The sequence below is a fragment of the Aquarana catesbeiana genome, linkage group LG04 (assembly GCF_042186555.1).
Source record: "Aquarana catesbeiana isolate 2022-GZ linkage group LG04, ASM4218655v1, whole genome shotgun sequence".
NCBI classification, from domain to species: domain Eukaryota; kingdom Metazoa; phylum Chordata; class Amphibia; order Anura; family Ranidae; genus Aquarana; species Aquarana catesbeiana.
Window position 1 is genome coordinate 520,868,334 of NC_133327.1, and position 25,400 is coordinate 520,893,733.

Here is a 25,400-nt window from a genome sequence, read left to right on the forward strand (position 1 = left end):
ACAACTCCAGAATAAAAGGAAAAAAGCAAAACAGTTACAGTCAGCGCTGGCAAGTGAGGGAGCCTGAATGTACAGACTGCTCCCTCACTAAATATACTGCTCTTCTCCTGTCCCTTTCCTTGCACACACTGCCTCCCACCCCCTCCCGAAGAGGACCTGTCACGTATCTGCTATCACATGGGGGACTATTGGTTATTTTCTTTGAAAAAACGTGACTGAACTGATGAAACAAAAAGAAGGCATGTGTGAAAGGGGCATAAAGGGGTGACAACCGTGCAGGGGCATGTACTTAAAAGCATATAGTCAGCAGCTGTGATCACAGTTAATAACTGTAATAAGCTGAGAGTAAAAAAATAAACCCGGATCACCCTACCCAGAGTAGTACAGGGACACTATGGTAACACTGAACTGCTCTGGTAGCAATAAGAAAAAAAAGTATATATAAACACACACACATGGGGTGCACCGAATTGAAATCTTGGTACCAAAAATGAAGGATGCACTAGGCCGGAAACCAATACCGATAATGAGTTTTTTTTTTTTAAATATTTATTTTTATATACAATTGTATTATATTCGACTTTTTAATTAATATCATCAATTTAAATTAATATGAATTTATTGTTGGCCATTACTGCCACCTTTAGTGCAAGAAAAATGCAGTCTGCAGTCTCTAACCATCTCTTGCATCATGTCCTCAGTCTCTTACCATCTGATACAGGATATGGTCAGAAACTGCAGACATAGTACAGCATATGGTCAAAGACTGCAGACATAATACAAGAGATCAATGCAGCCTCGCCTGTGCCCATCAGATGCAGCCTCACCAGTGCCCAGATCAGAGCAGAGATCTCCATGTGTCATGGAGATCTTGACCCGCCTCCTGTAATCACGCCACTCTAATTCAATGTGCCACCATTGGATCATTGTGCGGTCTGTCACAGGAGGCAGGACATTGTTACTGCAGTCCCTGCAATTCAGCTCCCTGACACACGGAGATCGCCACTCTGTGGGAGGGAGGACTGCACTCCATGATTGGCAATGTGCTGAAAACACAATATTCGCCAGTTTTTTTCGCCCACTGAAATTAAGGTGCATTATATATATATATATATATATATATATATATATATATATATATCCACTCACTGTATATCAGTGGCACCCACGCACAGTGTCCCTAATCACCGCCACACCAGTTACTGGGTCCCTGATAACTGCCACATCAGACATATTGTCCCTGATAACTGGCACACCAGACATATTGTCCCTGATTACTGTCACACCAGTCATATTGTCCCTGATTACTGCCACACCAGTTACAGTGTCATTGATCACCACCAAACCAGTGCAGTGTTGCCTCTGCCTACACTAACCCTGGCAGGTTTATTGACCTTGTTTCTACCTGCTGTCTGGACTGATCCTTTGCCTGTTTGCTAACCATCTCTGCCTGCGACCTGAACTGACCAATCTACACATGCCTGACTAAATTCCTGTGAGACACCAGGCCAGTGAACATGGCATTCCTGGGGGCAGCCATGGACCAGTTGGCTTGGCTTATAGGAACCAGGACTGCTATAGGTAATGCTACACTAAGCTATATCACATAATCATTCACAAAGGAGGTGACCATTACAGTATATTGGTTTTGACACAATTGATTTGTGTAATATATAAAATACAATGCCTGGTACATAATCAGTCCGGACAGTGAAAAGTCTCACACATGTGGTATTGCCATATTATGCCCATGCTGCGTGCGAAAAATATAGCTTACTAAATTGACAACTTTGGGTAAAATAAATATAAAAATTTTCATTTTCTTTCTGCATTTTGCAAAAAATTGTAGGTCTAAAATCATCTTCTAAAGACTCACAATGATGCCTTTTAAAAAAATGCCTAGTCATTTTGTGGGTGATTCTACTGTCCTGGTGATGGGTAGTCAGGAAAGTAGATGCATAATTTATGCTCCTTGAAAGCCCAAAGGTTTTTTTGATTTTGGTACCTCTATGCATCTAGGCTGTGAAAGTCTCACATGTGGTATCCCCATACTTGAGAGGCATAGCAGAATATGATTTAGTGGTGAGGGTTTATTAAAAAAAAAAAAAACACACAACACATAATTTTCCAAAAAAATGTGACATAAAATTACAAAGTTTATATCATCTTCTTCCACAAATAGAGCTTTCTGGTGGTATTTGATCACCAATGGGTTTTCGATTCTTTGCGCTAAACAAAAAAAGAGCATACATTTTGGGGGAAAAAATTATTTTTTTTTTACTTTCAGTTACAAAACATTTCCAATAAAAAGAATGTTAAAAATCTATTGTTTTCATATATGTAAGCCAAAATGTGTTCTACAGGTTTTTGGAAAAAAAAAAAATCCCAATAAGTGTATATTAATTGGTTTGAATAAAAGTTAGTGTCTACAAAACTATGGTATATAATACTGGAATTTTTTTTTTTTTTTATATATATATATATATATATATATACTAGTAATGGCGGTGATCAGCAACTTCTAGGGCAGTGGTTCTCAACTCCAGGCCTCAGGACCCACCAACAGGCCAGGTTTGCAAGATAACTGAAATACATCACAGGTGATATCACTTGCTGCTCAGTGATTGCAGTATTCTAGTCTGCATCTCCCCAAGGCAATACTTAAAATCTGGCCTGTTGGTGGGTCCCGAGGACTGGAGTTGAGAACCACAGTTCTAGGGGGACACTTTGACACAAACACTTTGTGGGAACTAGCTAACTGCCACTGACATCTCCAGTGACACTAATACAGTGATCAGTGCTAATATACACTAACACTGTACTACTGGCACTGGCTGGGAAGGGGTTAGCATCTGGGGCAATCAAAAGGGTTAAATGTGTGCCTGGTGTTGATTTTACAAAGCAATGTGCTGGTTTTTATTCCCTGCTTTGGTGTTTACATACACAAAGGTCTTTGCTGACACTCGCTCTGATGATCGGCGGGTCCCAGCTATATATCATTGGCCTGCTTATCTAAAGGCAGGCCATACATTATCCAATTTTCTTTCCTTCAACCAGAAGGAAAACTGCTCAGTCCCCCCCATCAATAGAATACTAAATTAGCTGAACACACACACATAAGTATACATTTGTAAAATTAAAACCTTTACAAGTGTCCTTGAAAACACAGCTACTTGAGCCACCTGCCAGTCTTTACCCATTGAACATTACAGACAATAGGGTAACTTACCGGAATCATAATTTGGAGGCTTCATATCTCCCTGATTTAATTCTGTTCCATACTTCAGCTTGTGATATTTTGCCCTTTAGATGAAAAGTAAAGAAACAAGAAGAGAAGAGATCAGCTTTTGGTACTCGTAGCTTTTTATTTTGCAAAATAATTATAATTATATAATGAAAGGATTTCATTTTAATACAAAAAAATTATACATCAAACTACTGCCTTAGTAAATTCAGAGGTCTTATTTCCCAATACAGTGTGCTTTAAGGCTGAATTCCCAGCTGTGAATTAGTAGTTTAAGCCCAGGTTCACACTGACAGCGGGATTGAAATCATGCGAGTTCAGATTTCATTCCCGCATGCAAGTCTGACTTCGGGGGTGATTTCAGAGACATCTGTGCGGCTTCCTGCACAGATGTCTAAACAAATCTCACCACCAAAGTCGCCAAAAGTAGTACAGAAATTACTTTTGGGAATCGGTGCAGCGCCGCAAATTCTGACAGTGCCACTGCCGGCATATGCCGCCGACTTGGCATGCAATTTGACATGTCAAATTGCATCAATGTGAACCCAAGCTGAGGCTACAAAACGCTCCAACCCCCAAAAAATCAATTGATTACTATGGTGACTGTTCACACCTGAGTGCTCTATTGGCTGTTGCTCAAAAAAGTACAGGAGTTTTTTTTTTTTTTGCAGGTAGTGTAGACCATCAGGCATTGAAATTCCAAGCTTTTGCTTTTCCACCAATTTACCACCTAGAGACAAACATTTTTTATCATCAGCTTACCTAAATTCAACCATACACATGTACCACCTAGAGACCAAAAAAAAAAAAAAAGAAGAAGGCGGCATATTTCCCCACTCCAGGCAGTTGAACAGAAAGGAGGTTAGAGTATGAGGCCGGGTTCACACTGGTACGACAAACGCTCTGACATTAGGAGCTCATGTTGCATGACGTGTGAAAATCAATGTTTCCCTATGGGTGCCATCTTGACTGGTCCGACACAAGTCGGTCAGACTTTGAAAATGCTCCCTGCACTACTATCCTACTTCAGCCCATTGAATATCACTGATGTAAAAGAAAAGTTTCCTAAAAAAAAAAAAAAAACGGGACTTTAATAGGGACCATGAACACTCAAAAAGGGATGTTTAGTAAAAGGTACCTTTGTAAAAAAAAAAAAAAAAAAAAGGATCAGTAGCTTATATGTAACAGACAGTGGATACCACTTTCAGCTCACATACAATTTTACTCCACACTATGTCCTGCATTTTAGGTGCCATTTATAAACTGCAGGCAGTGGTGTGGAGCTTGGGGGGGTGGGGGGCGCTCGCTTGTCCCCACCACACCCTTTCCTGACCTGCCGGGCTGTGTGCTCAGATAAGAGTCTGGTATGGATTTTAAGGGGAAACACCGCCCCCCCACGCCGAAAAAACGGTGTGGGGGGTGTTCCCCTTAAAATCCACACCAGACCGAAGGGCCTGGTATGCTCTTGGAGGGGGAACCCATGCTGTTTTTTTTTTTTTTTTTTTTTTCAACATTGCGCGTGGAGATTCCCCTAAAGATTCATACCAGACAGTGCCTGGGATCAAAGTCGGATCCCTGTTCATTGACGTCGGACCCATGTTGGACTTCAAGTCGCAGGGTAAAGTCGGATCCAAAGTGGTACGACTGTCGTGTCGTACCAGTATGAACCCGGCCTTCTTTTCAATAGCATCGGCACAAGTGCAGTTGAAGCTGATAATGTTTGATTACTTTTTGTTAAAACGTTGCAGGAGATTTGGGCAAGGAAAAAAATATGATGCAACGAAAAGAGAATTTATATAAAGAAAATGGAACTTCAGAGGTAAAGTCTAAATTATATGGGTGATGTTGATAAGACATGCACAGCAGTAGTCATTTCAAATCATTACTGAAAAGAGATATACGGAGAGAAATTACTTGTGAAAGAATACATACCTTTCCTGCTTTAAAGCATATTCCAACATTTTTATTCTTCTAACTAGGTCTTTCTTTAGGTTCTCTTGCCCTTTCCTTTCACCTTGAAGAAAGGCTATCTGTGCCTATAAAACAAAAAAGCAATATACCGGTAAATAACTGGACAAAATAATAAAAATAAAATATTGCATAATAAAACAAAATTTCCAAATGCTGTTTGTTTTAAAATATACTATTGACAATGTTTACTCTTGCTCAGTTATCATATACTACAATTGAGAAAAAAAAAAAAAAAAAAGGATCTGTAGCTTATTATGTAACAGACAATGGATACCACTTTCAGCTAACACACAATTTTACTCCACACTAGGTCCTGCATTTTATGTGCCATTTATAAAACGCAGGCAGTGGTGTGGAGCCTGCAGTGTTCAATGGAGTTATATCTGCTACAGACCGCAGAAAAAAAAAACACCATGTGGCTACTTACACGACTGAAAGGTCATGTTACCAGGCTTTCCCCCAAGCCTTTTGGGGTGCGGCAAAACGTACATCACTTCACAGTAGCAGCAAAAAGCATTGTTTACAGTAGGTCCATTGACACCTGAATGTAGCTTTCAGTTCCAAAAATTATTACATTTTTTAAAGAGAACAAAGAGAAACTCTATCTCACATCTTTATCATGCAAGATAGCCGAAAGGAGTTTAACCATAATCCATGACAGTTTGGTCTTCATCAGTTTAAATCATGGGTCTCAAACTCAAATTACCTGAGGGCCACAGGACAAATTTTCACATCCAATGGGGGCCGCATTCAAACTGTCCTTTCCCCCAGCATCGGTGTCAGCGGATGCAATATTAACCTCCAGCACTGGTGTCAGCGGATGCAATATTAACCCCCAGCACTGGTGTCAGCGGATGCAATATTAACCTCCAGCACTGGTGTCAGCGGATGCAATATTAACCCCCAGCACTGGTGTCAGCAGATGCAATATTAACCCCCAGCACTGGTGTCAGCAGATGCAATATTAACCCGCAGCACTGGTGGCAGTGGTGGCAGCAGGACCTTGGATCTGGGGCCAGTGTTCTGTCGAGAAGTGCCCGCTATCGAATAGCGCCCAGGGCGAACTGCGCATGCGCCATATGCAATAGTGCAAAAGCTGATTTTACGATCAGCTGTGGTGCCTGCGCACAACAGCCGACTGAAGACATTTTTCAGTCAGATTGTGCCTTGCGCTGCCGAGGAGTGTTCATGTAGGTGAGGGGCGGAATTTAACATGCAGGGCGCAGATGTTTTCAATTATGGCCAGTGCTGCAAAGATGGGGGCAGAATTTTTAACAATGCCCAAACAAATCTGCTAAACAAATCTTTATCTGCTATTCTTCCTGGAGTGCCTATTTAGCTAGCTAAACATTTAAAGTTCTGCCCCCATCTTTGCAGCAGTGGCCATCTTTGAAAACATCCACCTCCATCATGTTAGATCAGCTCTGGCCTTCAGTGAAAACATCCGCCCCTTTCATGTTAAATTCCGCCCCTCACCTACATGAACGTGCCTCGGCACAAACTGACTGAAAAATGTCTTCAGTCGGTTATTGTGCGCAGGCGCCGTCTCACCGACACAACAGCTATTCATAAAATCAGCTTTTGTGGTATTACGTACGGCGCATGCGCAGTTCATCCAGGTGTTCTATCGAGAAATGCCCCCCATCGGAATAGTGCCCGGGCTGAAGGGAGAATGAGCAACGCATGCGCTGCACGTAACATCACAACAGCTGGTTTTACCATCAGCTGTTGTGACGGCGAGACAGCGTAGATGCACAATAGCCGACAGAATTTTTTTTTCTGTCAGATTGTGCTCCACGCTCCCGTGGCGAGTTCATATCCATGATGGGCGGATTTCTACATGTTGTGGGTGGATTTACGGGCACTTGGGGGGCGGAATTACATGTCCAGTGCTGCAAAACAAAACTTTGTGATGGGCGGATTTCTACATTTCTTGTGTACTTTGGGGCGGAATATCAAAGTTTTTTTTGCAGCACTGGCCTAATTCGGCCCCAAGTGCCCATAAATCCGCCCACAAAAAATGTAGAAATCCTCCCATCACAAAGTTTTGTTTTGCAATATTGGACATGTAATTCTGACCCCAAGTGCCCATAAATCCACCCACAACGTGTAGAAGTCCGCCCATCATGGACATAAACTCGCCACGGGAGCGCGGGGTACAATCTGACAGAAAAAAAAAAAAAAAAAAAAACTTCTGCCGATTATTGTGCACCTGCGCCGTCTCACTGTCACAACAGCTGATGGTAAAATCAGCTGCTGTGATTTTACGTACAGCGCATGTGCCTCTTAACCCGGGCACTATTCGATGGGGGCATTTCTCGACAGAACAAGTGGGCGGGGCGATGAGCGGATCCTCCCTGCTCTCCTGTGTTGTGCGTGCTGGGCTGCAGCTGCATGCGGGGGAGAGGGGACAGAGAGAGAAAGCTCCCAGCCGCTGCCACCCGCCTAGGATCGGCCCTGCCTGCGGGCCGTTTGTAACCGGTCCGCAGGCCGGTACTTTGTGAACCTTGGTTTAAAATGTATTTGCAGGCAATTTCCAAGATTTGGCAATAGAGATTCTTCCCGCCAGAAAAATAAATGCTTTTAATCTCCTCTTTAGTGTCAACAGGAGTCCCCTTCACTGGGCAGCCTAGTAGTGCCTGTTGAGGGGATTTTATGAGGTTTACTTGGGCAAGAGTAAACATGTAGGTGCGGATCCAATATCTCTTTAATTTTGGACATGTCCACCAAATGTGAAAAGATGTACCCTCTTGGCCACAACTTTTGAAACACTGTAGAGCACATCACCTAAGAGTCATGATGCCACTCTCGTTGGAAACATAGCTTTCAGTTTTTAAAGTGGAACTTCAGTAATTTTTTCATCTTTCCTTCAATTGAACCTTCTGCCCTTGCTGTGTAATCATTGGAAATCAAAACTGTAATTTGGTGGCAGTAAATACCTTAATCTGTATATTCTTCCTCTTTCATTGCTGATAAAACGCCTAGGCGTACGACGTGGTTTCCTGCATTGCACCGACTCCTGGGAGAGAAATGTCAGATACCCCAGAAGTGCTCGTTTCTTTTTTTCATTCAATCTCATGAGAGTTAGCTGGCATAGGAGGGGGGCGGGGAGACACAGGAGAGCTGAAGACGGAGGACGGCTACAGGGCTGGAGGAGGTTGGATGAGGGCGGGGATAGGAGGCGGCTGAAAGGAACCATGTGCTAGAATTTCATCTAGTCTAGTGAAAGGAAGATTGAGCTCTCAGCTTGGAGATTTCAGCTCTGTACACTTATTACACCCCCAGGCCAGTCTGGACAATCTCCCCTGGATAAATTCACACTCCTTCTCTCATCTGCATAGGAGATCATTTCTCCAGGCTTGGGCCCCGCCTCCAGGCAGCTCTCTGCAGTTCCTTGAAACAGAGGATTTGTGTTGGTGTGGAAAGATCCTGTGACAGGAATGCAGCAGCTAAGGGTGGTCTCCTCAGTGTTTGCAGTTTGGATGAGAAATACAGTACATCATGGTAAAATATAAATGACTTTTGTTTTCTGCTTTTCTGTTTGAACAAGCACAGTATGTACACTTTCCTTGGCTGTTTGTGTCCCATGCTGTTGATACTATGCCATAACAGGGCATGAACTTCCACAGAAGTTGCCATTCCCATGGCAACAATGTGCACCACAGTTTGCTTACTGCACAGGCACGAGACTAGGACATGCATACTGGGTAGCCAGCAGCACAGAAATCCAGGAAGTGAACAGACAGCAGCGGTTGGAGGGAATTTTTAGAATGGCAAAGATGTTTTTATTTCAAATTATGTGAGCAGACTGCAGTTCCTCTTTAATGTGCAAGACCTAAAGACCTACCTACCTCAAAACACTTGAAGGAGAGCACACATGCCAAAAACTAAGATCCTTAAAGTCTGTATGTTTAAGTATTAAAGACAAAAGTTGAAAGTCTCCTGAATAATCAGATTTTTCCAACTTTTACATACCACGGTATCAATGGCAGCCCATGCACTGTGGGCGCCGCCCCTCCATCCATGCGCCCGGCCCCTTTCAGGACGCTGGACGCATGGATTCCTAAGGCAGAGGTGGTACTTTGAGGCACCTGATTAGAGCCAGAGGCTCTAATTGGCTTCAAAATAGGGTGGGATTAGGGCGCAGAGAGTGCGCCCTGATCCCACCCAATTGTGTGACGATAGAAAATTAATTTTTGCTATTTCCACACTAACCTTCCTCCCCGCATGAGGCATAGTGTCAGACCTGCTTCCTGATTGGCCAAAGCGCCAGGCAACCCTATTGGATGCCTGGCGCTTAGGAAGAGGGGCAGAGGAGACACGCGCTGGAGCAGAGGTCGCCGCCACTCTGAGGGGAGCTGCTGCAGTGCTACGGTAAGTCCCCTCGGCACACGTGGCTTGCATATGATGGGCACACGTGACTTGCATATACTGGGCACACGTGGCTTGCATATACTGGGCACACGTGGCTTCATATGATGGGCACACGTGGCTTCATATGATGGGCGGGTTCAGTATTTTTCGGTTTGTTTGCACCCCCCAAAAATTTTCACCAGGCGCCACTGCAAGGTATGCCAGACTATTTAAAGCAAAGGTGATCAATGAAAGCAATCCTTCCTTAGCTCACTTGAGCTGCTTTCTAGATTCTAGATATACAGACTGGCTCTTATTCTTTTCTCATTTACCCACCTCTCAATAACAGTATGATTTAATTCAATGTCTGGAATGAAATATGATTAATAAATTGTACAGTGTATAGCCTATTGGTTTCATAATTATATATTGTACTTTATGTTATGCTAACAGATGGTGTTTAATGCAATCTTTTCAAACGAAATTGCTAAAAAAGATTTATAAAAAGGGAACAGAAATCTACACGCAAGTTCATGGTCCACTGCTGTATATTAACTGTTGTAATGATTACAATTCCTTATCATGACCAGCATTCCATGCATAGCTTTCATTCAAAGAAAAAAAAAAAAGAATGCACAATAAAAGATAGGTGTGATTTGCAAGACTGAAATTAAATTTAGAAGGAATGTAGGCAAGCAATGCCATCCTACTGATTTACACTTCATATGAGCAATTTGCCAATGAAAAGCCTACTACAGCTTTATATACAGCAGCCTAAAGAATACCTATAGCCAAATAAAGTAACAGGACACATATGAAATAGGGTAAATCACTCTAGTGGAGACATCACATTAAAAAACTGGCAGATGTTCTGATTATTCTTTTTTACCCTAAAATAAGTAAATTAAGAAGAAAAGCTTGGGCTATAGATACAGTTTAAAAAGAATGCATCAAACGAATCTTATACCCCACTTTATCATCAAAAGGAAAACTGCCACAAGATGGTAAAAAATTGCATTGAATTTGTTGCTATTACCATAGCCTACAACCCAAAATTCTACTGCTCCCAATGACCACGTGTGTATTTTATTTGCCGTCTGTACCCATATAGATTGCAGAAACAATAGTGCGTTTTTTGTTTTTTTTTTTTTTTTTTAATTCTACCTAAAACACACGGATAATACCTGACAATACTACTATTTATTTAAAAAGTAATTTTTTTTTATGAATCCTACCCAAAATACCCCCTGACATTTGACCTAGATCAAACCCTGATCCAGCTTTTTTTTAAGCTTTTTTTTTTTTTCCCCCACACACAGTTTTGTTTACACTTATTTCAAGGAGAAAGAAAAAAAACAGCTGTACTCAAAAGTTTCACACCCTGGCAGAATTTGTGAAATTTTGGCATCGATATTAAAAATATATGACTGATATTTAAGTTTAAATACCCTGGAATGTTTAGCCTTGGTAAAGACACAAGGTGACACACACACACACACACACACACACAGGTTAAAATGGCAATTAACCCTAGGTTCACATATTTGCGTTTTGTGAAGGCCCGGAAGCCCATTCAAATGAATGGGCTGCTATGCCTGCGCCTTTTCAAAAATGTGGCCGCAGGGAAATCGCATGTTCTTTTTGACCATTTGCAGTTCCCGCATACAGGCTGTGTGCCGAGATGCGTGGGGCTGCTATTGAGTGAAAGAGCAGAACTATTTGGCTGCAGAAACAGATGTGATTCCCACACCCGCAGCCACGCGCTGAGGTATGAACCAAGCCTAAAAAGGTTTATTTCCTACATCTGTGGCTTTTTAAATTGCAATTAGTGTGTGTATAAATAGCCAAGGAGATTGTTAGCTCTTCTGTAGATGCACTGAGCAGGCTAGAAACAGAGCCATGGGGAGAATAAACGAACTGTAAAAGACCTGCGTAACAAGGTAATGGAACTTTATAAAGATGGTAAAGAATATAAAAAAGAAATATGGTATCAAAAGCCTTGATTATACCAGTCAGTACTGTTCAACCACTTATTAAGAGATATAAATACATACACACAATAATATATATATATATATATATATATATATATATATATATATATATATATATATACACACACAGGTCCATAAATATAGCGCCAACAGTTTACGTAGCGCTTTACAACTTGAGGGTAAACCATACAAATACAATACAATTTGATACAGTAGGAATCAGAGGGCCCTGCTCCTTAGAGCTTACAATCTAAGATACATATATACACACATATATATATATATATATATATATATACATACATACATACATACATACACACACGCACACATATATACACACACACACACACATATATATATATATATATATATATATATATTTATATTCGTGTGTGCAAAAAGCAATGTTTTTTTACAAGCATGTCGGTATTTTAAATACATTTTCAGTTTGGACACAGTAATGCATAGTTCAACAAAGCAGCTTGACATTAAAGTGTTGGAGCATGTAATTAAATGGTACCAAAACATCTTGGTTTCCCACTGACACACCGTGACGGGAACAATTTTATAGAATAAACTATTTCTAAAAACTGTCTTAGTACAGCACTATAAACACACAAACAAGCAAAAAGATTTCATGGGAAAAGGTTGGATCTTGTGAAATTTTGAATCTTCACGTTTTTCTGAACCCCCAATACATTTTTCATCTTTATGTTCGAGTCGTAAAAGTGGGAAATCTTGCTAAACCAGCCAAAAAAGAAAATAAAAAACATACAAAGTCTAACCCTCTCACTATTAAAAATGTGCATTCAAGGAGATTAGTCATGCCCAAAACAATCTCTATTACTGTTGAATTCCAAGATGTTTGCATACCAACAACCTCCCACAAGTATCTGCATTTTGTCTTAGTTAACAATTATGTCACTTTCATTTTAACCTCTCCCACAGATTGTCATCATTTCCTCTTCTTTGATTTGTCCAGAATGTTTCTAGTTCCAGACTGACTAGACTACTGAAAACCTTGCATTCTTAATCCTAGCTTACATCATAACAGTATCCCTACATGCCAAGCTTTCAATTTGATTATAACAAAGCACATATCCAGCAGGAAGTGGTCTATTATCCAATGTGTGGAACTTCATTTACTGTATTTGGCAAAAACAACCGTGGTTTAAGAAGCAAAAAAAAAAATGGTTGGAGGAAGCTTTGTGTGTTTACACAGGCCCATTCATGCTGCATTCCTTGAATATTTTGTTGATGGAATAGACAACTAACAAGACAGCGCAACTTATTTGAGGAAGTCTTTGCTTTTCTGAAGAGCTACTTAGTAGCCTGCATTTAAATTCACATTTTAAGTGGTAAACAGATCAAATATAGCTATTTATTAAAGTGTGTAGTTGGTGTTTTCTCACAACGAAAATCTATTCCACAGCTGTCTATCGGATCCCCTTAAATATTTACCTCGGTCTGCCCTCCAAAGAAGGTCAGTCTAACTTTTCTACTCTAGACACAATGCTAACCCAAATTACAGCAGATAATACAAAAAGGTAGTTTTTAGATTGACCATTACATGGGGGGAGTGTAGATATTTGGGCACTCCCCTTTTCTAAACCTCTTTTGGGGGAAAGGATGTAGGAGAGGTGGCCCCTGTTCACACAAAAAAGGTATTTTGCAATGGGAGAAGAATGTTTAAAATATGTGGCCGGGTATGGTTCAAGAGGAGGGAGCTGCAAGCTTGCTGCCCGCTCAGGCAGCACACCTCTATAAGGGTCATTCATGATTTTCAAAAGGCACATGCTGGGCTTTTAGGAGTACTGGCCCTTTAAGGAAATAAAAACACCAAAACCAAAGCTTGCATTTATAGCTCAATTTATACAACTCTTGCATTGACACGCTGCTCATGTCTTTTTTTTTTTTTTTTTTACTAAAAGCTTGCACATCAGTGATGAAAAAGAAAAAATAAGACTTGGCTCCCACATAATATAAAAGATGACCTATCACCAGACCCCCGTGCACATAGCAGCTATCCCCACCAAAATCTGATCATTAGACGTTAAATAAAATAAATATTTTTCTATCTTTGCTGATTTTGGAGGGGGGCACTCACTCTCAATTCTGCAGTGCAATGTTTTTAATAAAAGCCCTTTTCCAGCTACAATCATTCACAACTCAAGCTGACAGTTTACACGCTCTGTGCCTGAATAGCAGGCTGCAGCTCCGGATTCTGGGTGTACTAAACAGTAGAGATTAGGAGACAACAACACAGCATACATAGTTAGTAAGGTTGAATAAAGACACCAGTCCATCCAGTTCAGTGTGGTTGCGCGTCTACAATTATCCCTATTTATTTAGGGTACCCATACAGCGCCGTCAATTTACACAGCGATCCACACATACATTGCACCCTATCCTCAAGGTGCCCACAATCCAAGGTCTCAAACTCACATTCATATACTAAGGCCAATTTTGGACAGAAGCCAATTAACCTACCAGCATGTCTTTGGAGTGTGGGAGGAAACCGGCGTACCCGGAGGAAACTCACACAGGCACAGGGAGAACATGCAAACTCCAGGCAGGTAGTTTAATGGTCAGGATTCGAACAAGCAAACCTTTTTACTGTTAGGCGAGAGTGCTACCCACTACACTACTGTGCTGCCGGACATACTTTTGTCTGGCAGCTTAGAAGGGGGGTGGGGGCTGTGCCGGCTCTGTGTACACCACCTATCATTTACCTTTCCTCCCAAGCATCACTGAGAAATCCATGTTGGTTGTAGCTATCCGACACCACAGCCAGAGCGGCCTTCAATAGGGGCATCTGCCCAGGGCCCTGCCATTGTTGAGGGGCCCAAAGAAGCTGCCCCTGGAGCCTGCGCTGCGCACGGGCTTTTTTTTATTAGCCAGAGTTCCGCCACCTCCAGGATCCAGTGCTGGCTGCTCGCTACTGTAACTTGTAAATACAAAAGCACCTCCTGGCGGCTGTTCACATCCCTCCCTGCTCTACAAAACACATACCTGATCTCTATAAGAGAGTAGAGGGGGCTCTACACAGGCAGAAGCTGCTCCACACCGACATGCAGTAAGTTACAGTTGCTCTTCTACAGCCCCACTCTAAAGGTATTTGGGTGGTGAAGACTCGGAATGCTCAGTGTTGAAAAAGGGGGGGGTGGGGGGGATTGATGCCAGTACACAGCCCACCCCTCAAACCTGCCCTCCGTACACAGCCCAATCCCTCAACCCTGCCCTCCGGACACAGCCCAACCCCTCAACCCTGCCCTCCGGACACAGCTCAACCCTCAACCCTGCCCTCCGTACACAGCTCAACCCTCAACCCTGCTCTCCATACACAGCTCAACCCTACACTCCATACACAGCTCACTCCTCAACCCTGCACTCCGTACATAGCTCACCCCTCAACCCTGCACACAGCTCACCCCTCAATCCTGCACTCCGTACACAGCTCACCCCTCAATCCTACATGCTGTACATGACTCGCCCTTCAATCCTGCACTCCGTACACAGCTCACCCCTCAATTCTGCATTCTGTAAGTTACACACACCTCAATCCTGCATTCTGTAAATGGCACACCCCTCAACCCTGCACTCTGTACGTAGTTCACCCCCTCAACACTGCCCTACTGCAGGTGGCATAACTAGTCATTTATTTCTGGCAGCCGGTCCTCAGGAATACTCCTCCTATTGGGCTTTGTTCCTAGCTGCACTCAGTTAAAGCGGGGTTCCACTCAAATTTTTAACTTAATCTTACCCCCTTCAGTTATTTGCATAGATGTTCAAATGCCGCACGAAAAAAATTTTTATCGCTGTAATAACCTTTATATTGTACTTTATTGGGGCACTTCCTGTCTCTCCTCCCATGGGAGTAGGCGTGTTTATTACCTTTCCCTGGCGCTGCACTGTCTCCTGGGAGCTTAGTGTCAGACTTCCCAAGAGTCAGTGCGGAAACAATGGTCATGCGCGTGAACAAGCTGTGAATGAACAGCATTCACCGCATCCAGGAAATCAATGCTTGTGGGCTTCACATGCCCACAGGCAAGATGGAAACAGCCAGCATCACATTTTTTAAGTTATTCTTCAGCAAGAAAACAGACAGAGGCGGAAATATTACACCCAAACTGAGTATTATTTTGGGGTTAGCAAAGTGTCTCTATGACCTAAAAAAAATTAAAAAAGATTGCTCGCTGGACTCCCGCTTTAACCTTCATAGCTGTGTGTGCTCTGCTCATTGCTAATAACAAGTTCTAGGAGTTTTCTGGCTATTGGCAGGCCCCTTCACCCCCCTAGTCCATGGTGTGCAGGCAATGAGATAATGTGCTGTAACCCTCAGCAACCAAATCAGTGAGCTGTATTGATGTGCTGTGACCTCTAGCAACCAATAAGTGCTAGTAATGCATAGTAACCGCTAGCAACCAATCACTGAGTGGTAATGTGCAGTAACCTGTTGCAACCAATGAGTGAGCGGTAAGGATGTACAGTAACCTCTAGCAACCAAACGGTGAGCAGAAATTATGTGCTGTAACCTCAAGCATCCAGTCAATGAGCAGTAATGATATGCTGTAACCTCTAGCAACCAAACGATGAGTTGTAATGTGTGCTGTAACCTCTAGCATCCCGTCAATGACTGAATGCTAGACCAAGGCAAAGACTCCCCCTAATATTTTTTTAGGGCATGCAAAGGACTTATGCTGGCATGGAACACAAATTAGTTTCTATTTCACCTCACCTGTACAGAGGAGGGTGTACATAAATCTGCAGTTCAATTTTAGAATTGTCAGTAGAAAGGACAGTCATTTAAGCTACAGGTTTCCGAAGTAGATAGATTGCACTCAAACATGCTCTTTAGTCTCCTAGTTCTCACAGGGATGACTTGTAGATTAAACCTATTTTTCTAAACGTGTTGCTATAACTTACAGCCAAAATCCTAGCAAATAGCCAATTACACACTCATATATATAGCAAGTGTGAATGTATACTGTATGTGAACAGCACTACCTGCAATTGCAATTCTGCTCAGCCAAGCCTGTGATACAAACACCAGAAAGCACAGCCAGGTCCTGGAGCTCTCTGCAGACTACAAAACAGAGTAGGTCAAGTAAAAGCATCTTGTTCAGAGTGGGAAAGGATTATAACCCCCTGACAGGTTTTTGATGCTTTCTGTTTCACCAAGGGTGACTATTGACCAGAACACACGATCTGAAAATCAGACGAAAAATCCCGCTTTCGAAGAGATCGTACGATAATCAGATCATTAGTACAGAGGTTTTGAGAGCCGATCACAACAGCTGATCCGATATTATCCAATCGGACAAACACAAAATATTTTCTCGTATGATACCAGATCGTACGAATTTTGTATAATTAGTATAGTTGTCGTCCGAAAGTACAACAGAAATACATGTCGACACATGACATTACTTCAGATTTTTTTTATTCTGTCGTATGAGAATTTTCGTAACCTTAGTAACCTCTCCATTTTCGATATGCGACTAGCATGCAAAAAATAAAAAATAAAGGCTGCCTGATTTTCAGATTGTGTGTACAGGCCATAAGTCTCTCTCCCCTTTCATAGGAGCAGGAGAGGGTAAAGCCCCTGTCAGTTATTTCTAGCTGTCTGTGTGCGTTCCACCACTTCCTGTTTAATGAGCCTGTTCTGGTCTCTGACAGTGAGCAGGCAAGAGTTCTAACCTTTTCCTGCTCTATCCAAAACTAGAGAAAATATTGGTTGGACATACACCTTAACCACTTCATTAATCACACCTGTCCACCCTCTATGGAGCAGGAGCAATTTGGACGTTACTGCTATGGGCCTATTTATTCAGCAATACCTGTGGCATTAAAGTGTTACTAAACCCACATGCAGTAAAGCATGCTTGCTATACTCACTGTAAAACCTAAGGGGTTAATCCTCTGCATTGTGTAGAAAGGCTGTTTGATCCTGTATGCACAGATCATCTCCTTCTTCCACTGACTCCAATATATTTCCTGACATTAACAGAGCTAGGGAACAGGCTGCACATGCTCAGTTTGGTGTGTATTGCAAGAGAGCTTTTTTTTCCTCTTGGGAGAGTGCATGTGATCAGCACAAGGCCAATCAGCATGGTCCAGACAGAGGGACAGGGGTAATGCATTCTCAAAGGACAATCAGGGGAGAATGAACACTCCTGTGTACTGTGGGAGACCAGTAATAGTGAACGCAGGGTCCTGGGTCTATTAGCACATTAAGATAAAGTAATACACGTACTTTATTTTTTTATAGGACAAACAAGGCTTTCTTTTAGCGATATTTCCATAGTATACATTTTATTTTATAATTTATCCTGCTTAAAATTAAAACTAAAATTAGGATTCTGGTACAGGAAGCATTTTTTTTTAATTTTGTGCTTTTTTTTTCACCACTTAAGGACCGGAAGGATTTGCCCCCCTAATGACCAGGCCATATTTTGCAAAACGGCACTGCGTCGCCTTAACTGACAATTGCGCGGTCGTGCGACGTGTCTCCCAAACAAAATTGACGTCCTTTTTTTCCCCACGAAGAGAGCTTTCTTTTGGTGGTATTTGATCACCTCTGTGGTTTTTATTTTTTGCACTATAAACAAAAAAAGAACAATTTTGAAAAAACAAAAAAAAACAAACAATATATTTATTTTTTACTTTTTTTTTTTTTTTTTTTTAGCAAAGTCGCAATAAGCGTATATATTGATTGGCTTGCGCAAAAGTTATAGCATCTACAAAATAGATATATTTATGGCATTTTTATTATTTATTTTTTACAGCGATTTTTAGCAGAACTGCGATATTGCGGCGGACAGATCAGACACTTTTTTGGGACCATTGACATTTATACTTCAATCAGAGCAAAAAATAGCCACCGATTACTGTATAAACGTCACTAGCAGGGAAGGGGTTGGCAGGTTACTAAGCACTCTTTTTTTTTTTTAAACATATCATACTTACAGTGGCTTGCGAAAGTATTCGGCCCCCTTGAACTTTTCAACCTTTTGCCACATTTCAGGCTTCAAACATAAAGATATAAAATTTTAATTTTTTGTGAAGAATCACCAACAAGTGGGACACAATTGTGAAGTGGAACAAAATCTATTGGATATTTTAAACTTTTTTAGCAATTAAAAAACTGAAAAGTGGTGCGTGCAAAATTATTCGGCCCCTTTACTTTCAGTGCAGCAAACTCACTCCAGAAGTTCAGCGAGGATCTCTGAATGATCCAATGTTGTCCTAAATGACTGATGGTGATATATAGAATCCACCTGTGTGTAATCAAATCTCTGTATAAGGCTCCATTCACACTAGCGCGTTTTTTGATGCATTTTGCATTTTGCAGAAATGTACGGGAATTTTTTAACATGGGTTCCTATGGAACATGTTCACATCAATGCCTTTTTGTTTCTCTGCATTTTTGGAAAGGGTCAGGGACTTTTTTTCATGCAAAATGCAGCGTTTTGCATGTAATAGAATTCAATGGACAAGCATCAAAAACGCAAGTGCACCATTTTTGCAGCGTTTTTGATGCGTTTTTGCCGTTTTTTGTTTTTTTTTAATTTTTAAAAAAAAAATTTTTTAGACTGTAAAAAAAAACTGTAAAAAAAAAAAAAAAAAAAAAAAACGCAAAACGCCGCAAAAACGCTGCTCAAAAACGTGGCAAGCATGAAAAAAAAAACTCCAAAAACGCTCAAAAGCAACATGCATAGGTGTGAATCGAGCCTAAATGCACCTGCTCTGTGATAGTCTCAGGGTTCTGTTGAAAGCGCAGAGAGCATCATGAAGACCAAGGAACACACCAGGCAGGTCCGTAATACTGTTGTGGAGAAGTTTAAAGCCGGATTTGGATACAAAAAGATTTCCCAAGCTTTAAACATCCCAAGGAGCATTGTGCAAGCGATCATTTTGAAATGGAAGGAGTATCAGACCACTGCAAATCTACCAAGACCTGGCTGTCCCTCTAAACTTTCAGCTCAGACAAGGAGAAGACTGATCAGAGATGCAGCCAAGAGGCCCATGATCACTCTGGATGAACTGCAGAGAACTACAGCTGAGGTGGGAGAGTCTGTCCATAGGACAACAATCAGTTGTACACTGCACAAATCTGGCCTTTATGGAAGAGTGGCAAGAAGAAAGTCATTTCTCAAAGATATCCATAAAAAGTCTCGTCTAAAGTTTGCCACAAGCCACCTGGGAGACACACCAAACATGTGGAAGAAGGTGCTCTGGTCCGATGAAACCAAAATCGAACTTTTTGGCCACAATGCAAAACGATATGTTTGGCATAAAAGCAACACAGCTCATCACACTCAACACACCATCCCCACTGTCAAACATGGTGGTGGCAGCATCATGGTTTGGGCCTGCTTTTCTTCAGCAGGAACAGGGAAGATGGTTAAAATTGAGGGGAAGATGGATGCAGCCAAATACAGGACCATTCTGGATGAAAACCTGTTGGAGTCTGCAAAAGACCTGAAACTGGGACGGAGATTTATCTTCCAACAAGACAATGATCCCAAACATACAGCAAAATCTACAAAGGAATGGCTCACAAATAAACGTATCCAGGTGTTAGAATGGCCAAGTCAAAGCCCAGACCTGAATCCAATCAAGAATCTGTGGAAAGAGCTGAAAACTGCTGTTCACAAACGCTCTCCATCCAACCTCACTGAGCTCGAGCTGTTTTGCAAGGAAGAATGGGCAAGAATTTCAGTCTCTCGATGTGCAAAACTGAGAGACATACCCCAAGCGACTTGCAGCTGTAATCGCAGCAAAAGGTGGCTCTACAAAGTATTAACGCAAGGGGGACGAATAATTTTGCACGCCCCACTTTTCATTTTTTTATTAGTTAAAAAAGTTTCAAAAATCCAAAAGATTTCGTTCCACTTCACAATTGTGTCCCACTTGTTGGTGATTCTTCACAAAAAATAAAAATTTTATATCTTTATGTTTGAAGCCTGAAATGTGGCAAAAGGTTGAAAAGTTCAAGGGGGCTGAATACTTTCGCAAGCCACTGTACCTCCACTATGCAGTATGTTATGCACCAAACCTCATCTTCTGGGGTCCCCCCGGTGGCACTCGCAGCTCCTTCTGACATCTGGAAACCCCCTAGCAGAGGCGCTCTCCCAGAGTGGTTCAGTGCAGGCCCGCTCCCGAGTCCAGCATCTGCATCCATAGACACAGAAATCCGGCCTCGGCCTCGGCCCCCCCCGCATCATTGGATTTGATTGACAGCAGTGGAAGCCAATCAAGAGCCAAGAACCCTGGCCAGAGAGGTAGAGCGCATCTCCGCCGAATGGGCTCAGGTGAGTGACCTAAGTTTTTTCACCTTCACGCACAGGATGCATGAAGGTGAAGAAACACGAGGGTTTACAACCCGTTTAAGTTTTCCCTGGGGAGGTGTTGCTAACTGTGGGGGCAGTGTACTGACGGAGTAGAGCGAGAGATCGCTGTTCCTGATCACTAGAAAGAGCAGATCTATCTCTACTTCCCTGACAGAACGGGGATCTGTCTGTTTACATTGACAGATCCCATTCTGTGTCTCTCTGGAATGATTGAGGGTCGCCGACAGACATCGCGGCCTCCGGCCACGTGCATCGGCTCCGGAGTCACGCTCCCCCTAGAGCTCTTAAATCGGCCAACGTACAGCTGGTATAACTGCGGCGGCTGGTCGGCAAGCAGTTGATGCAACACCAAAAAAAAAAAAAAAGCTTTGTGTATAAATAAAAAGGCAAAACGTATTTATTTTTTTCCCTAATTTTGGACAGAGTGGCGATGGATTAGAACATCTGTCAGGTTTTTATTACCGTCTGTGCCCACGCCTCTCTATTTTTCCTGTTTACCATCATTGAAAGTAAAAGAAAATCCCAAATTTTGGATTTAACTTTGAAAAGTAAGAGGGGAAATCTTCCAATGGGAACACTAGTTATGGTGGCTGGGGGACTCCAAGAGACTCCCTTCATTTGCAAGGAATTTCCTCACTTTATGTTTTGGCTATGGACAGGAAGTAAAGGTAAACCTCCCCAATGGGACACAGATGGCAAAAAACGTACAGGGGTTATAACCCTCCCTTAACCACTTCCCTTCCGGCCTATAACATAATGACGGCCGGGCGGTGGTTCCATCATCCTGACCAGACGACATGACGTCTTTCAGGATAACCCCTAGCGCGCCCACACCCGATCATTATTACAATACCTGGGGCTCTCAGTAACAGCGCGATGTACAGCTCAATCCCAGCACAATCAAGGTAAAGTAAAGGAAAGCCTGGGTTCTTCCATCCACTTTCTGTGAATCTTAAGAAATTGTAAGAGATTAAGAGCCCTTTCACACTCGCAGCGCCTGGACGTCAGCGGTAAAGCGCCGTTTTTTTAAGCGGCCCTTTACTATCTTTTAGCAACCCGCTTTTAACCCCCGCTAGCGGCCGAAAAAGGGTTAAAAGCGCCGCTGCCCATTGATTTTCATTGGGCAGGGGCGCTCCTAAAGCACCTCAAAGAAGCCGCTTGCGGGACTTTTTTTGATGTCCTGCCAGTGCACCACTCTAGTGTAAAAGCCCTCGGGCTTTCGCATTGGAGTGAGAATAGAGGGGCTTTACAAGCAATATAGCACCTCAGTGTGAAAGGGGTCTTAATCATGATTAAAATCACTAGTAAAAAGGCTTGACTCAAATCATAATTTTTAACCACTTATGGACCACCCGCCATCGTTAGAAGTTGGTACTTTGAAGAGGGATATCTTTGTTATGGCGGCAGCTAGCTACCATAACCCCAGTTATCCTCTTCTTCAGGGGGCGGTCCGCTTTCAGATAAAAGTGGTCTCTGCAGCGGATTCACTGCAAGATCACTATTAATCGGTGGCGGGAGAGGGCCCCCCCTCCTGCCGCGCTCCGGTGCCCTCCGCCTTTTACTGGAGCCAGCAGGAGGCGATTGGATCCTGTGTCCTGTTAGGTATGGAAACGAGTGAGGGGGAAGATGACTCCCACCCGTCTCCATACCATTGCAGGGCGGAAGCGACGTCAAAATGTCACTTCCACCCACAGCTCTTAAAGAGACTTTTTTGTTTTTTGCATTTTTGTGCAAATTTGAGATCTGATATCTTTTTGACCCCAGACCTCATATTCAAGAGGTCCGGTCATGCTTGTTTTCTATTACAAGGGATGTTTACATTACTTGTAATAGGAACAGCGTAAAAAAAAAATCTAAATACACCCTGTCCGGTCGAGCTTGCGTGCAGACGTGAACGCATACGTGAGCAGCGGCCGCAAATGAAACCGGTGTTCAAACCACACATGTGAGGTAACGCCGAGATCGGTAGAGCGAGAGCAATAATTCTAGCCCTAGACCTCCTCTAACTCAAACCATGCAACCTGTAGAATTTTTTAAACATCGCCTATGGAGATTTTCAAGGGTAAAAGTTAATTGCCATTCCACGAGCGGGCGCAATTTTGAAGTGTGACATGTTGGATATCAATTTACTCGACATAACATCTTTCACAATATATAAAAAAAAATAAAAAAAAAAAAAAAAACAAAAAACACACCTAGTCTTATTTTTTTTATTTAAAAAAAGTGTATTTTTTCCAAAAAAAGTGTGCTTGTAAGACCGCTGCGCAAATACGGTGTGACAGAAAATATTGCAATGACCGTCATTTTATTCTGTAGGGTGTTAGAAAAAAAAATATATAATGTTTGGGGGTTCTAAGTAATTTTCTAGCCAAAAAAACCCTGTTTTTAACTTGTAAACACCAAATCTCAGAAAGGCTCGGTCCTTAAGTGGTTAAAGAGCAACTGTCATCTCTGTCCCGCAGCGGCTCTTCCTCTGACCTGCTGTTGACTCACTGATAGTCCCATTCACTTTAATGGGACAGCTGATGATGCAGCAGTGACACAACAAGTTGAGGGACGTAACAGCAGCAGGTGAGTAAATGTCCCCTAACAGGCGCTGCCATGATGGATCTGAAATGACAGGTGCTCTTTAAATGTAAGGACTTATTCTTGTTGGTAGTTAGAACCTTTATTATTTGCAAACAAAATGAATGTTTCCCATTTTAGAATAATAGGCTGTCAGGCTAGTAAAACAGCAATATCAGAACCGATTCAATCATACAGTTTATAGTATACATAGATTTGCAAAACAATGGGATAAAGGAATATTCCTGAACTTTGTTTTATTTCATGGTTACTGTGAAATTGTGTTGATCAATTCAATGCATGTTATCTCAGCTTGCAGAACTTAGATTCATTGAATGTAAATATTGCAGTATATACAGCCTCTTGCTACATAACTAAGCTCCATTTCATGTTGAATAAACTAAATTATTAAATTCATCTTAAATAGAAATCTCTTTAGATAGATTTTTACTCCAAAAGCATTTTATTAAAATAAATACATTTGATAAAAATCAAAAAAATCCGATAAAAAAAAAAAATCTGATTTTTTTATCCACCCTGCCAGTTATAGAGGTTTGAAACTGTCTACAAGTCTTAACACATAAAATATGGTACTTTGTCAGATAACAGTTTTCATAATATTTAGTATACGGTAAAGGGAAATTGTGCAAGTTACAGAACAGCAACTTTCAATTACATTTAAAGAACATTAAAGCGTATGTCAAGGTAAAGACAAAAAAATTATAGAGTACCTTTGTAATGCATGCATTTTTCTTCAGGTTTTATGCCTTTATTCACTTATCTATCAAGGTAAAGTTATAAATATCCTGGTGCTCAAGGGGTTAAACACGCAGCCAAGAGAAGAAAGAATGGGACGCTGCACACCGAGAACAGCCAAATCAATAGATGAAAGGGGGTGGGGGAAAGGGTGGGGAGGAAGGAGGAGACAGTGGTGATATTGAGGTCACTCACAATAATGAGTGATATTCTACTTATAGTTTAAGTCTTTTGGGATCTGTAAATCAGAAGCAGGTTGTCTGAAATGTCTAGCTATATGTGTATCCTTGCCCATATTAATATTAGAAATGTGGTCTCGTTTTCTATTGAATATTAATATGGACAAAGATTCACATAAATTAAGTGTTAAAAGTGGTTGTAAAAGCCTTATGTGCGCAGCAGCCCCCCTAATACTTACCCGAACCCCATCACGATCCAGCGATGTTGCAGGAGTGTCTCTGCTGCCCGAGACTCTCCCTCCTCAAAGGCTGAGACAGCAGCGTGATGTTATTGGCTCCCGCTGCTGTAAAATTCAGTAAGCCAATGAGTAGAGGGGGGTGGGGCCAGGTCTCGGTGTGTCTGAATGGATACACAGCTGCGGCTCGGCTGCCCCCATAGCAAACCGCTTGCTGTGGGGGCACTCAACAGGAGGGAGGGGCCAGGAGTGCCAAAGAGGGACCTGAGAAGAGGATCTGGGCTGCTCTGTGGAAAACCATTTCACAGACATTTTACAATCGCTTCAAGCTTTGCCTAGCCAAAGTGAAATCATAACAAATTTAAATAAAAAGATAAACTCAACAGAAATACAGCATAAATATTCACGTGTTTCTTCATTCATTTATGCAACAAAGTTTGGTGCACTCTCTTAACAGTGCTGTACACCATTTCTTTAAATAAAGGACAAACTTTCAGTGCTGTGCTACCCAGCCAATGATCCCACTCATTCACGGACAACTGTGGGCTCTTAAATGTATGCAAGAGTCATATGTGCTAATGTAAATATCCTGGTATATCCGGGGTTCGTAGTCCTCCTCTGTAGTCGTATCTTGATTCAGTAGCAATGTCACAGGGATATGCGTTTCTTACATGGCACATATATGAAGAAAACAATGAAGGGAATGCACTTTGCCTAATTCCATTTATTGTATATGACACTTA

At 42.0% G+C, this 25,400-nt stretch overlaps 1 protein-coding gene across 2 annotated transcripts in view; it reads right to left on the reverse strand.

Moving 5' to 3' along the window:
* Positions 1 to 25,400, reverse strand: part of STRN (striatin) — a 181,829-nt gene that overhangs the window by 98,691 nt on the left and 57,738 nt on the right. For both annotated transcript variants that reach the window (XM_073627787.1, XM_073627788.1), the window contains exons 2-3: positions 5,177 to 5,280; positions 3,230 to 3,303 (exon numbers count right to left, since the gene is read on the reverse strand). In XM_073627787.1, the coding sequence (XP_073483888.1) occupies positions 3,230 to 3,303; positions 5,177 to 5,280 (178 nt within the window). The remainder of the gene's footprint in view (positions 1 to 3,229; positions 3,304 to 5,176; positions 5,281 to 25,400) is intronic.